Here is a 13,328-nt window from a genome sequence, read left to right on the forward strand (position 1 = left end):
TTTGTTGACATTGTTCAGGTATTCATAGGAGAGTTCGGGTTTTCTCTCAAGCGAAAAAAAGGCTCAGGATTTTTATTCCCCTTAACCAGTACGTAGTAGCATAGCCTAATTGGCCACGCCCACATCGTAGCTCATATTACAACTCCTTTTTCTACAAAGCATGCCTGAGCTTCTGGATAGAAACCTGCTGCTCCTGGAGAAGACAAGAAGCGAGCTGTTGCGTATCACTTGGAGATGATTTTGCTGGACCGGACTGCACCTTGTGCTAGTGGATGCTCTTCTCCGTCCATGTCGTAGTCTAGTGTCTTTTTTGTTTTTTTCCTGCCTAAATTGTTGAGTTTGATCTGATGTAATGCTGGCACTGTAAAAACACTGAAAAACCTTGGTTGCTTTAATGGAACCAGGGGGTAAAACCCCTTTCTTCTAAAAAATTTGAACTTCCCAAACAAATTGGGGTAGGCTAGGTTATTTTGTTGACATTGTTCAGGTATTCATAGGAGAGTTCGGGTTTTCTCTCAAGCGAAAAAAAGGCTCAGGATTTTTATTCCCCTTAACCAGTACATAGTAGCATAGCCTAATTGGCCACGCCCACATCGTAGCTCATATTACAACTCCTTTTTCTACAAAGCATGCCTGAGTAGATGACATGTTACGCCAGCAGTGTCCCAGCCATGACAGTAACAGTTTCTCCCTGGATTTTCACTCTCCGGTTTGCGTCGTCCAGTTCCAGGTACAGTGTTCCACCCCTTGGAGATGCCTGATGATACACGGTTACAAGGTCATATGAAGGAGAACTAACGTGGTGATTTAGCTCATCGGGAGTATGTAGCATTAATTTTCCAAAAGCAAATTAGGCCTCTAGATAACTAATTTGTCAATAACTTACTTGAAATGCCGTCAGTTTTTGCTTCCCAAGCTTCCTGCCCCAATAGGGTCCCAGTACACAATGTATACTACCAGTAACAGGGTCCTGTCAAAATGTAGAGACCAGGGCTTATGAAATATGAAAGAGAAAGCAGCATTCCGTGGAGAATATCGATAGCCAATGAATTCCCAAAGATTAATTAAATTAACAAGGGTTTTATATATCTTTCAATTAGTCACATGTAATACTAGATATGCGATTTCTTGGAGAAACTATCCGTCATAATTGCACCGGTGGCACTCTATCATTGCAAGTATCCCCACTAGTAATCATAAAAGCTATGTGCCTGCTAACTGATATTATGAATGTACATACAGTTCTAATAAACAAAAGTAACTCTGATGATGTTCATTTATGCCAACGACAAAGAGGGTTCAGAAAAGCTGTTACTACCTCTGTTTGGGATTATAAGGCTGGCGCAGGTCCCTAGATTGCCAATTTGACTAACATAACATGAATTATACAACACATAAATAGTTATATACCTTGAATTAGAAATCAGAACCATCTAAACTTTCTAATGATATATGTTTTGTAATATATAGTTATATACCTTGAATTACGTCGATCAAATTTAAAATCTAAGAATACACGCCGGCCTTATAATCCCGGACGGAGCTAGTAGTAGACAACATTGCAGGACTATGGTATCCAGAATGAAAGATGTAACATATATGGGGCATGTTTTCTAGATCAATAACATATGCAAGACATGAGCACAATTAGGCATTGGGAGAGGCACTCCTGCACCGATTTTCTTATAGTTACCTACATATCATTTTACTCAAATGCTCGATGCCTGGTAAGTTAAAGAAGGTTCATTATGTTTATACATGTTTGGACTTTGTACCAAGAAAGGAGATCACCTCATCCATCCCAAATTTCGGGCAGAATAAACGTGTGAAGAAGTCATAACCAGATCCAGCAGGTGCTGGTCCTGTAAGCATAACTCCTCCGCATGACAATTTTCTGATCTCATCGATGCTAGGAAGGACGTCAGCAACCTGTTTCGCTGAAGAAAGTTCCACCTGAAAGCCATGCAAGCTGTTTATTGAGCAATTGAATTTTCTGAACCTGAAGTTAGTACATAAAGTGAGCAATAGTTGATTAAAAGAAGGGTGTGCCTATGTCTGAGTTGACTGAGATTTTCTTAAGTCTCAGTCAACTCAGAAAAGTGCAACTACAGTTCAAAGAAAAGTGCAACACGGTTCAGTTGCACATTTCTGTCAGAAAAGTGCAATTGCACTTTTTAAACAGAAAAGTGCAACTCAAAGCACATTTTTGCAAGTGACTTAGACTTAAGAAAATCTCAGTTGACTGAGACATAGCAAAACCGTTAAAAGAAACCAAGAGAACAGCTGTTCAGCTATGATCATAGCAGCTCCATTTTAAGCTGGGGAAGTTTATTTTCCAATGTAATTCTGCAGGCAAAAAAAGGGGGAGAGAGGCAGTACAATGAGATCGCCGTCGGCCGCCGGTCTGTCAGAAAAGTGCAATTGCACTTTTTAAACAGAAAAGTGCAACTCAAAGCACATTTTTGTAAGTGACTTAGACTTAAGAAAATCTCAGTTGACTGAGACATAGGAAAACCATTAAAAGAAACCAAGAGAACAGCTGTTCAGCTATGATCATAGCAGCTCCATTTTAAGCTGGGGAAGTTTATTTTCCAATGTAATTCTGCAGGCAAAAAAAAGGCAAAAAAAAGGGGGAGAGAGGCAGTATAATGAGATCGCCGTCGCCGGTTATCTGCACTTTTTTAACAGAAAAGTGCAACTCAAAGCATATTTTTGTAAGGACTTAAGAAAATCTCAATTGACTGAGATGTAGCAAAACCGTTAAAAGAAACCAAGAGAACAGCTGTTCAGCTATGATCATAGCAGCTCCATGTTAAGCTGGGGAAGTTTATTTTCCAATGTAATTCTGCAGGTAAAAAAAAGGGGGATAGAGGCAGTATAATGAGATCGCCGTCGTCGGTTATTTCTGTCAGAAAAATGCAATTGCACTTTTTTAATATAAAAGTGCAACTCAAAGCACATTTTTGTAAGTGATTTAGACTTAAGAAAATCTCAATTGACTGAGACATAGCAAAACCGTTAAAAGAAACCAAGAGAACAGCTGTTCAGCTATGATCATAGCAGCTCCATTTTAAGCTGGGGAAGTTTATTTTCCAATGTAATTCTGCAGGCAAAAAAAAGGGGAGAGAGGCAGTACAATGAGATCGCCGTCGGCCGCCGATCTGTGAACGCTGACGATCGATGCGCCGTTCAGGGTCTCCGGGATGGAGGGCATCTCATTGTCGTTGCAATCTAGGAAATCAATCATGGGGAAATCCAGCTCAATAAACAGCTTCCCCTGCTCCTCACCCGGGACGACGCGGGTGCTCCCCTGGGCAGGAACTTTCTTTGCGGTCAGCACACCGGACTTGGTCATGAACTCGATCATGCCATCCTCCGCGAGAACTGTCGTGAAGAGGAAGTGGGCAGAGGCCAGCGTCGCATGCCCGCATAGCTCGACCTGATAGAAACGAGGAAGCGTGCGCAGAATTAACGCGGCTGAATCTGAGAAAACAAGAAAACCGCGGGGCTACCTCGGTGACGGGAGTGAACCATCGGAGGTGGAAGCGCGGGGCAGCGCCGGCTGGCCGGGAGGAGTCGCGGACGAGGAAGGCTGTCTCGGAGAGATTGAACTCGGTGGCGACGGACTGCATCCACCGGTCGTCCCCGGCCGCGGCGGCGTTCTCCCCTTCGAGGAGGCACACCGCGGCGGGGTTGCCCTTGAACGGCTCGGTCGCGAAGGCATCCACCTGCGACGACACTACGCCGTGCCGCGGCGGCCGCGGCAACGTCACGTCCCGGCAACCAAGTGCGATTCAAGAGGAGAGAAGGGAGGAGAGTGACTGACCACAGCGTATCGGATGGCTTTCTTCCCCATTTCCACCAGCGAGGCGTCGGCGACTGCTGCTCCAAATTTGCGTGAGTACTGAGGATTGTGGACTATTGATGAGCTAACCAGCAGTCAGTGGTGGCGAATATCCAAGGTTTATTTATTCTTCTAGTAGTATTATACATGTTCAGGATGGTATTTTTGTTCCTTCTATATATAACCAAATTTTTAAAAGTTCTAATTTTTCATACCTCAAACTATTGGCTTGAAATTAGCACAAGCTAAGTACAAATCAACTTTTACAGCTCAATCTTTAACTCGACTCTGTATGAGCTCGCTCAATTATTTGTATGAGTTAATCTAAGCTAGGTCTAACTCGCGAACTCGACTCGGTTGAAACCCTAACTTCACATACAGAACACAAACTTTTGAATTCACTGTCGAAGCACTGATATTTTTGTTCAATTTTTTCTTCTCGTAATCGAGCGGATAATGACCCCAATCAAACTGCAAGTGAACTTCACCGGCCGGACACTGTTCATGTCATCAAGAAGAGCTCAGGAATTGTTATACCTCATCCAGTTTATTGTTAAACCAGCATACAAACGCAAATACAGTTGCCAACATCAAGGTCATACTACAACTCCATGAACGGTTGTCCTTCGAAGCATAAACGAGTACATGGATGACAATGGCATGCTATCTAGGCTAGGAGTGTCCCATTCATCACAGTAACAGCTTCTCCCTTGATTTGGACTCTCCCATTTGCGTCGTCCAGTTCCAAGTATAGTGTTCCACCCCTTGGAGATGCCTGGCAATGCATGGACATACAAAGGAAAACCAACATGATGGTTTAGCTGGTCAAGTACATGTTGTAGCTTTGTTTCTAAAATAAAATATAGACCTTAAAATGTAAAGTAATTTTGTGAAAACATAGCTAAGAACATACTTGATATGCCGTCAATTTTTGCTTCCCCAGCTTTCTGCCCCAATAGGGTGCCAAAACGCAATGTATACTGCCAGTAACAGGGTCCTGTCAAAATATTGCGATCAGGGGGTATGAGTTATGAAACATGAAGCTGTATTAAACACATGTGCTTACAGATTTAAATGAAAGAGGTTTCTTTTATACATACTTAGTTTTCAACTGGTCCTATGTAATACAAGAATATCTGTCAGGGTTGCAAGGTAACGATTACAGCTACCTAGTTAACACTAATGAAGAGTACTGATATATGAATTTGCACAGAGGTTTGGGAGAGGGGGCGTACAGACTACAGACCCACTTTGGTTGTCAAAGAAGCTCGGCTCCTTATAATCTTGTCCATATGAACAAGGCAGATTGGTTCTAACAAAACAAAATAACTCATGATGATATTTATTTATGTGTTTGTTATGTGTGGTCGTTTGATCCAGCTCCTTTTGTTTCGTTTAGATGGTGCTCTTTGTATATCTCTGGTCTCTGCCCCTGGCTAAAACATTAGCAGTAGCAGTGTGCAGGACTTTTCTGTTTTCTCTAGTTTTCGGTTTCGAACTAATGAACTTACTTTGTTGTTCCATTATCATGTGATCGATAGTAGAACCAGGCCCTGTTTTCAGGGATCGTATGGAAAAAATCATTTATGTCTAGGATGAGCAAATGTTTAGAACATGCTGGAAGTAGACAATCCTACAAGAGTTCAAGACAGGAATATGCAACATATGTGAGGCATGAGCAGAATTAGGTGCAGGGAATTTGGAGAGGTACCAAATTTCTTTAGCAATCTACATATTTTGGTTTAAAAATGGTGAATGACGTGGTAAGTTAAAGAAGCTTCAAAATTTCTACATACAACTTTGGATCAAGAAAAGGATATCACCTCATCTATCCCAAATTTTGGGCAGAAGAAACGTGTGAAGAAGTCATAACCAGATCCAGCAGGTGCCGGTCCTGTAACAATAAGGCCCCTGCTGTCCAAACTTTTTATTTCACCAATGCTAGGAACGATATCGGCAACCTCTTTTGCTGAAGAAAGTTCTACCTGAAAGCCATGTAAGATTTTTAATTTTGTAATTAATGTTTGTGAAGTAAAATTAGCCAAAGTGAGCAACAGTTCATATTAACAAGGAACCAAGAGACATAGTTGCTCAGGTTAAGAGAATGATCACAGCAGCACCAGCATGCTTTATTTTAAGATGACATTGCTGATTCTCGAAAGTAATTATGCAAGCAAAAAAGGGGAGAGACGGTACAATGAGGTCACCGTCGGCCTTAGATCTGTGAACACTGACAAGAGATGCGCCGTTTAGGGTCTCGGGGATCAGAGGCATATTGCCGGCGGTATTGCAACCCACAAAATTGTCCATGGGGAAATCCAGCTCAATAAACAGCTTCCCCTGGTCCTCTTCTGAGACTCCAGTGCTCCCTGGTGTAGGAACTTTCTTGGCAGTTAGTATCCCGGACCTGGTCATGAACTCCACCAAGCCATGCTCGGCAAGAACAGTCGTGAAGAGGAAGTGCGCCGACGCCAACGTCGCGTGCCCGCAGAGGTCGACCTGAAAACGACGACGAATGCGGAATTAATGCTGATGCTCAAGATGATGGGGAGCGGCCATATAATTGGGCAATTAACGCAGATGAATCAAGGGCAAGAAGATGAGCAAAGCGACAGGCCGGGTTCAGAACTTCAGATCGATGCCGGTAGTGAAAAGGGGGACCTCTGAGATTTGTGGGATGGAAGAGATGGATGAGGGGCTAACTAGGATACCTCAATGACGGGAGTGAACCATCGGAGGTGGAAGCGCGGGGCGGCGCCGGCTGGCCGGGTGGAGTCGCGGACGAGGAAGGCGGTCTCCGAGAGGTTGAACTCGGCGGCGACGGACTGCATCCACCGGTCGTCCGCGGCGGCGCCCTCGTCTTCGAGGAGGCATACCGCTGCGGGGTTGCCCTTGAATGGCTCGGCCGCGAAGGCATCCACCTGCGACGAGGCCACGGCAAGGTCAACGTCACGTCCCGTCGACGAGTGCGAGCGGAATACAAACAGGAAAGCGGGGAGTTGCTCGGTACTGACGACGGCGTATCGGATAGCTTTCTTGCCCATTTCCACGAAGCAGGCGGCGGATGCTGCTTACAGATTTGCGCTAGTGGTAATATACTGGAGTGGCTGCTGAGTGCTGACGATTGTGGAGACAGACTATGCTTTGAATCCTTGTGACACCGGGTTACCGATGAACACGTTCTCGTCGTCACCGAACGATCGGTCGTGATCTGCTATAGAAAAGTGCACGTGATAAGATTTTGACAGTGAATTGGATTTACAATTGCTACCTACCAAGCCGATAGGATTTGTACTACTCCCTTCACCCATAAAATATTGTCTTAGATTTACTATCTAAATTAAATTTTAATGTACCTTTTTAGATTAAAATTTAGATACATCTAAGATATTCTTTTACGAGCAGGAAAGTGCAATAAAATATAAGATATTCTTTTACTCTATGTACCTCCGTTGGCAACCGTGCCAAGAAAATATGTGTTTTGGTTGAAGAATTAGGCAATATTTTCATAATTAATTCCTAAATATTAACATGATAGACAAAAATTACTATCATGTGTAACTCAAACATGCAAGATGCAGTAATCAACGTGAACATGGGCAATGCAAACACCACAACGCCCATAACTAAAACGAGGATCTGATCATGCCACACGTACCGATTGGTTGTAGATGTAGTAGTTGTTGATGTAGCAGTAACATTGTTGATGTGGGGCTCGGAACTTAGTAGCCCGAAACACCATGTTATGCATACACATTGATGATCCCATGATCAATGCGTAGTAAACATATAACCAAACTGGTACAGATTACACATCCATTACATAAGGAATAAAAGTCTTACATAAGTCTTACACAACCGTCTCAAGTACAATAGTTCAACTTCAAGCAGTGGAAATACTTTAGATAAAAGCATTGTGAAGCTTAAGTCATGCATTAACCCTACATGCGACTGATTGGGAGAGCATCCTAATTCACATCTTTGGTGTCATGCTCCTATTCGTTGTAGGTACGTCGGGCCTTCGGATTGAGGTCATCCTTTGTATGGGGGACGACACGACTCGTAGCGGCTGTTGTCGGATGATCAAGCTCGACAGGACATCGGCCGTTGTAGAGTCCAATGACGTCGTTGATGGGCGCGGGGGTACGTCGTCGCGTGTATGGCCAGCGCTGAAGTCGGGATCGAGCTTGCCGCTGGTGAAGCCGTAGCCGTTGCTGCGGTGGTGCGAGCTCGGTGGTGTAGAAACGAGGTAGAACTCGCCAGGCCTTCTTCTCGTTCACCAACGCGAGGTTTGCAATCCACTCCCGATCGCAGTTCTCTCCGAGCCATCCATGGCGAAGTCATACATCGCCTTCATGAGCGGGGTCAGCTCCATGGTTTTGGTGGTGGGGAAAAGATGGGTGAGGATTTCGTGATTTTTTTTAGGGAGGGATCAATTGGCTCTGATACCAAATGAAAGAACCCACTAGTATTGCTTCTCAATGTCAACTAATTTAAACTACAAGCCATGGATTTCGAAGAAAAAAACTAGGTGGAGATTTAGGAGGAAAAAGGAGAACATGAAAAACACGCAACGCTAGCCAAGCCAGGCCTCGGCTGAAGCCGCGGTCCAGTTGTCTCTCCTGTGTGTGTCAGCATGTCCCACTGTATCTTTACCGTGCCTTTAGGCCTAGCCCAAGAACGATGGCCCACTCGTCAGTCCAGTGGAAATGCGGGATGGTTATTGTGGTCATAGGCAAATAGGAGTTAGAGGTTTATTTCACCTCAGATTTATACATCTTAATTTATACAAGCCTCCGACATCTTTTTATGGATAGAGCTAATGTAATTTTTATGAAAATAAAACGTAAATAACTCTAAGCTATAATGTTCCCGTCGAATTTGCAATTGCTTTAATACGCTTCCACATTGGGTTTTTTTCAACTTTTTTCTTTGAAACCTTTTTTTGCAATTGCTTTAATACAGTTCCACGAGTTGATTGCCCGACATTGTTCAGATAATCTAGAAGAGTTCAATCTCAAGTGTTCAGAAGGTGTTCTATTACCATAAAAAAAACTGGTCGATTTAGAGTTAAACTAGCACATATGCAGCAATTATATTTTATTTCAACGTAGTTCACATCAAGAGTCCATGAACGGTTGTGCCTCGAGTGGATGGCAACATGCTAGCTGTACGAAGAGTGTACTAGCCATGACAGTAACAGCTTCACCCTGAAGTCTCGCACTCTCTGATTCCCAACATCAAGCTCCAGGTAGAGTATTCCACTCCGTGGAGATACCTGATGATCGACGAACATTATAAAAGATTAGGAAAATGCCCGCGCGTTGTCGCGAAAGAGAAACACATGTAGACCTTACAATAGGAAACAAAATCTTCCATGGTCTAACATTTCATATAGTGATCGCTCTCATATAAATTGGCACCGAATGGGCACGTGGGTCGCTCGTGAGTGTTCTAGCTATGCACGATTGCCTGCCTTTCCTTCTTTGTACACGTGTGTGCCTACCTATTCTTTTCTCGTGGCAACGGCCAGTCCCCCCTAGCGAGGTGACACATAGTTGGGCCCTTCTCGCTCCCCTCACCCATGCCGCCGCTACCATAGCACTCCTTCACTTCCACTGTGTTCGATGCCAGCGGCCCCGCATGCGTCACCCCTTCCTGGCCTCCTCCCTCATTCTCATGAGCGGCGGGCCACACACACCGGAAGTAGGCTGGGCATCACCGTCAAGGTCGTCACCCCTTCCTGGCCTCCTCCCTCTCTCGTCTCCGGTCACTTTGGCCCTCTCTTCTCCTTTCTTTGTTCCGCTCGTCTCTTTGGCCACGTTGCTTGCTTGTTATTTTGGAGACACCTTTGTGATAATCCAGGAAATTTGCGAGGTATATGAACCGGTGAAAGGAGGTCTATTGGGATGGGGTGGGACTATTCAACAAAAAGGAATTCCGTAGGTCGATGCATACACATCGCCGGCTTCTCTTCTCGGCAAAAACTGTAATAGATTGGAAGCGGACTTGACTTATCGGGCCCATGGGCGCAACCAGAATCCTCACGGGATAATCAGACGAAGGGAGCCGAACCAAAACGTTCATAATGAAACAATATTCATTTTCCGGTGTCAGTGCTTGTAATTCAGTCAATGCTTGTAAAGATATTCATTTTGCGGTGTCAGTACTTGTAATTCGGTCTGATATTCGAAGATGTTAGGCTGTTAGCAGCAATCACGGATGAAGACTTCTCTCTCTCAAAGATCAGACTCAAATCCTCCAGCTGGTAGAGGCTGGTGCGCACTGGTGCCATCTGAAAGGTTGGGCCTGAAGTGGATGGCAACATGCTAGCTAAGCGAAGAGTGTCCCCCAGCCATGAAAGACTCCCTGAAGACGAACTCTCTGATTCGCAGCATCCAGCTCCAGGTATAGTACTCCACTCCTTGGAGATACCTGATGATAGGTGAACAATATAAAAGAAAACGAACATGGTAATTTGGTTTACTAAAGCATATTTTTAGCGAAATTTGGGTCACCATGTGATAGTACTTGGAACGCTATCAGTTTCTGTTTCCTCGGCCCAATAGGGTGCCAAAACACAATGGGAAGCGCTAGCCATCGGTCGACGGATTTGGACCTGAAAATCGGTTGAAGTCCACACCGTCCGATCCTGATCCAACCATCAGGACAGGCTGTGACGCAGTTTTGCATTTTGGTCCCTAGTTTTTGAGGAACAACCCGCGATCCTACCTTCTTCAGATAATCACTAGTAGGAAAACCCTTATGGGCAGAGCTTAGTTCTGTGGCGCACCACTGAAAATGCGCTACAGAATGTTATTTTGTGGCGCACCATGCTAGATGCGCCAAAAAATAGCTTAATTTTGTGGCGCACTGCTGAACATTGCGCCACAGAAATTGTATGGGGCCCACATCCTGCCACCACCAATTATTAGTGTAGGTATTTCTGTGGCGCACATGGCGTGCTGCGCCACGAAATAACTCTTTCGTGGCGCACTCGCTCGGTGCGCCACGAAGTAGTTGATTCCGTGGCGCACTTGCTCGGGTGCGCCACGGGATTAAGGTAACTTATATCATCTCGCCCGTGCCCTCCCCGCTCTGTTCACCTCTCCCCTCTCCCCTCTCCCCTCCCATCTCCCCTCTCCCCTCTCCTCCGATCCGCCGCGCGCCGCCATGGTCGTCGCCATCGCCGTCGCCGCCGCCTTCCTCCGCGAGGGCCGCATGCCGCCACGGTCCTCCCATCCCCGCCACCTGCAGCACAAGCTGCCGCTACGGCGAGGAGGGGCCGCCGTCGCGTGAAGGTGGAGGAGCCGCCGCGTCCTCCTCCTCCTCCACCGCTGCCGTCGTCGTCAACCTCCTCCTCCACCCCTGTCGTCGGTGAACTCTCTCCCCTCCCCTCCCCTCCCTCTTCCTCTCCCGCGCGAGCACAAAGTGCTCGACGAAATGCTCTGGATGCATTGCTTCTCTGGATGCATTGCTGCTGTTGCTCTGGATGCATTGCTGCTGTTACTCTGGATGCATTGCTACTGTTGCTCTGGATGCATTGCCCCTAATCGTTTTGCTTCATATGGTGTTCATATGAACACCAGCTACTAGCAGTGACATGCTATATTGGCTCTATATATATCTGCTCCAAAGGTTCCATTTGGAGCCTGGATTGCTAGTGGTTAGTATATTGTTATGCTGCTAATCCTTGTTGTTGCTTTTCTTAAGCAATAGAAATTGTCTATGCCTCTCTGTACTTGCTTACCATTAACTGGTGAGCTAGTGATGCTTATTGGAGTGTTCTATATCAGTGACACTTCTATGCTGCTACTACATATTAGTGTTGGTTATTGTCAACTTATATCACTTGTTATGCCTGTGTGGCTTACTGGATCATATGTACCTGTTGTTTGTGGAGGTTTACTGCCACTTGTTATTGATGAACCATGTGATGGTAATGATTCAATTTAATTCAATGATGTTAATTTGATTTCCATCCTTTGTTGGAAATAAATCCATGTTTGAACCTGTACAAGGTAATGAAGACTTGCTCACTTGGTATTGCTTGCTAGTTGGACATTTGGTTGGTTTTGATGCTAATGGTTCATTTAAATGCATGAAATGCTACTATGGTATGCTACTGTGGTATACTTGTGAAGAAAATGATGGATTCTTGTGAGCTTATGGTATGCTACTATGCTACTGTGGTATCCTTGTGAAGATTTACTTGATGGATTCTTGTGAGCTTATGGTATGTTACTATGCTTATAATGCTTCGATTAGTGGGGATGCTTACTGGATCATGTGCATATAGTTCATATAGTTCCCTAAAAATAAAGAATGCTCCCTGGCCAGATGCTTGATGTCTTGGCTCAGCCAATGATGCAAAGGCTGAGGCAAAAACTTGGATAAGAACAGATACTAAAATGTGTGATTTAAATGGAATGCTTATGATGGTATACTAAAATAGAGATATTCACATTAGGGAATCATGTAAATGAATGCCACTGTGGTATCCTTTTCTTGTTGGCTTTGATGAAAATAGAGATATCCACAGTAGGGGATCATGTAAATGAATGCCACTGTGGTATCCTTTGAAGAAAAAGGACAGGTTCTGATGGTTTTAAAAGGCTAGGTGGTGCTAGGTGATTCAGTTGGCTACGAAGACTTGTCTCATCTGGTTAGCTGGGATATGCTATGTGTTGTTGCTTGTTTAGGCATATCTATCACTTACTGGATTTACTTGGTTCTTGATTGGCCTCTCTTTTGCCAGCATCACTTGGTCTATATACCAAGTGATGAATAATCCCTTTGGAGCATCTGCTCCATGCATGCTATGTGTGTTTGAGCATCTTGACTTATGTCACCATGGTTGCTTGGTTTGTTGGTGTTTTTGTACTTGCCGATGATTAGATGGTTGGTCGATCACTCGTACACTCGGGGTGGAGCAAGTGAGCTCGATGTGATGGCACAAATATCAATATTTTGTGCATCCTACCGGCCTCACTTACTCCATCCCCGGATGTTAATATTTGTTTCGACCAACAAAGTATGAGGCATTCCATTTAGTTCATACTAGCTACTTCTTAATTGCATTGGCCTTTCTTCCATTTTAGTGCCGATGATTAAATTGTTTGGTCACTTGTACACTCGGGGTGGGGCCAGTGAGCCCGGTGCGATGACACAAATATCAATCTCTTGTGCATTCTACCGGCCTCACCGACCCCATCCCGGAATGTTAATATTTCTTTCGACCAACAAAGTATGAGGCATATGATATCTAGTTGAGATACCACTTGGCTCTTTCTTCCATTTTAGTGCCGATGATTAGAATGTTTGGTCACCTATACGCCGCAATATACTTTGTAGACGGGCCCCCTTTCCCGGCCACCGTTCCGTGAACGAGTCTTTGACGAGACAACAACGCCGACCTGCCTCTCCGGTGCATCACCACTTTTCTTCTCTCGCCGTCCGAGTACGTGAACGAGTCCTTAATGCA

The 13,328-nt window shown here is 44.8% G+C and overlaps 2 protein-coding genes across 5 annotated transcripts in view; both read right to left on the bottom strand.

Annotated features, from left to right (window-relative positions):
- Positions 1 to 418: 418 nt before the first annotated feature.
- LOC124662299 (uncharacterized isomerase BH0283-like) lies at positions 419 to 3,923 on the bottom strand. The gene is made up of 6 exons (XM_047200151.1): positions 3,827 to 3,923; positions 3,513 to 3,728; positions 3,137 to 3,439; positions 1,792 to 1,953; positions 887 to 970; positions 419 to 757 (listed from the first exon to the last, which is right to left on the bottom strand). The coding sequence occupies exons 1-6, from the start codon at positions 3,854 to 3,856 to the stop codon at positions 650 to 652; spliced, it is 903 nt and encodes a 300-aa protein (XP_047056107.1). The 5' UTR covers positions 3,857 to 3,923; the 3' UTR covers positions 419 to 649.
- Positions 3,924 to 4,035: 112 nt separating this feature from the next.
- LOC124660782 (uncharacterized isomerase BH0283-like) overlaps positions 4,036 to 13,328 on the bottom strand; it is a 60,043-nt gene continuing 50,750 nt past the window's right edge. Inside the window, exons 1-6 of one of the 4 annotated variants that reach the window (XM_047198613.1) lie at positions 6,859 to 6,984; positions 6,556 to 6,765; positions 6,041 to 6,343; positions 5,668 to 5,829; positions 4,758 to 4,841; positions 4,352 to 4,619 (exon numbers count right to left, since the gene is read on the bottom strand). In XM_047198613.1, coding sequence (XP_047054569.1) covers positions 4,512 to 4,619; positions 4,758 to 4,841; positions 5,668 to 5,829; positions 6,041 to 6,343; positions 6,556 to 6,765; positions 6,859 to 6,888 — 897 coding nt within the window. In that variant the 5' untranslated portion in view covers positions 6,889 to 6,984 and the 3' untranslated portion in view covers positions 4,352 to 4,511. Of the gene's footprint in view, positions 4,219 to 4,351; positions 4,620 to 4,757; positions 4,842 to 5,667; positions 5,830 to 6,040; positions 6,344 to 6,555; positions 6,994 to 13,328 lie in introns of those variants that run through there. The other 3 variants (XM_047198614.1, XM_047198612.1, XM_047198615.1) reach the window with 3 other exon arrangements.

Source organism: Lolium rigidum, chromosome 6 (assembly GCF_022539505.1).
Source record: "Lolium rigidum isolate FL_2022 chromosome 6, APGP_CSIRO_Lrig_0.1, whole genome shotgun sequence".
NCBI lineage: Eukaryota > Viridiplantae > Streptophyta > Magnoliopsida > Poales > Poaceae > Lolium > Lolium rigidum.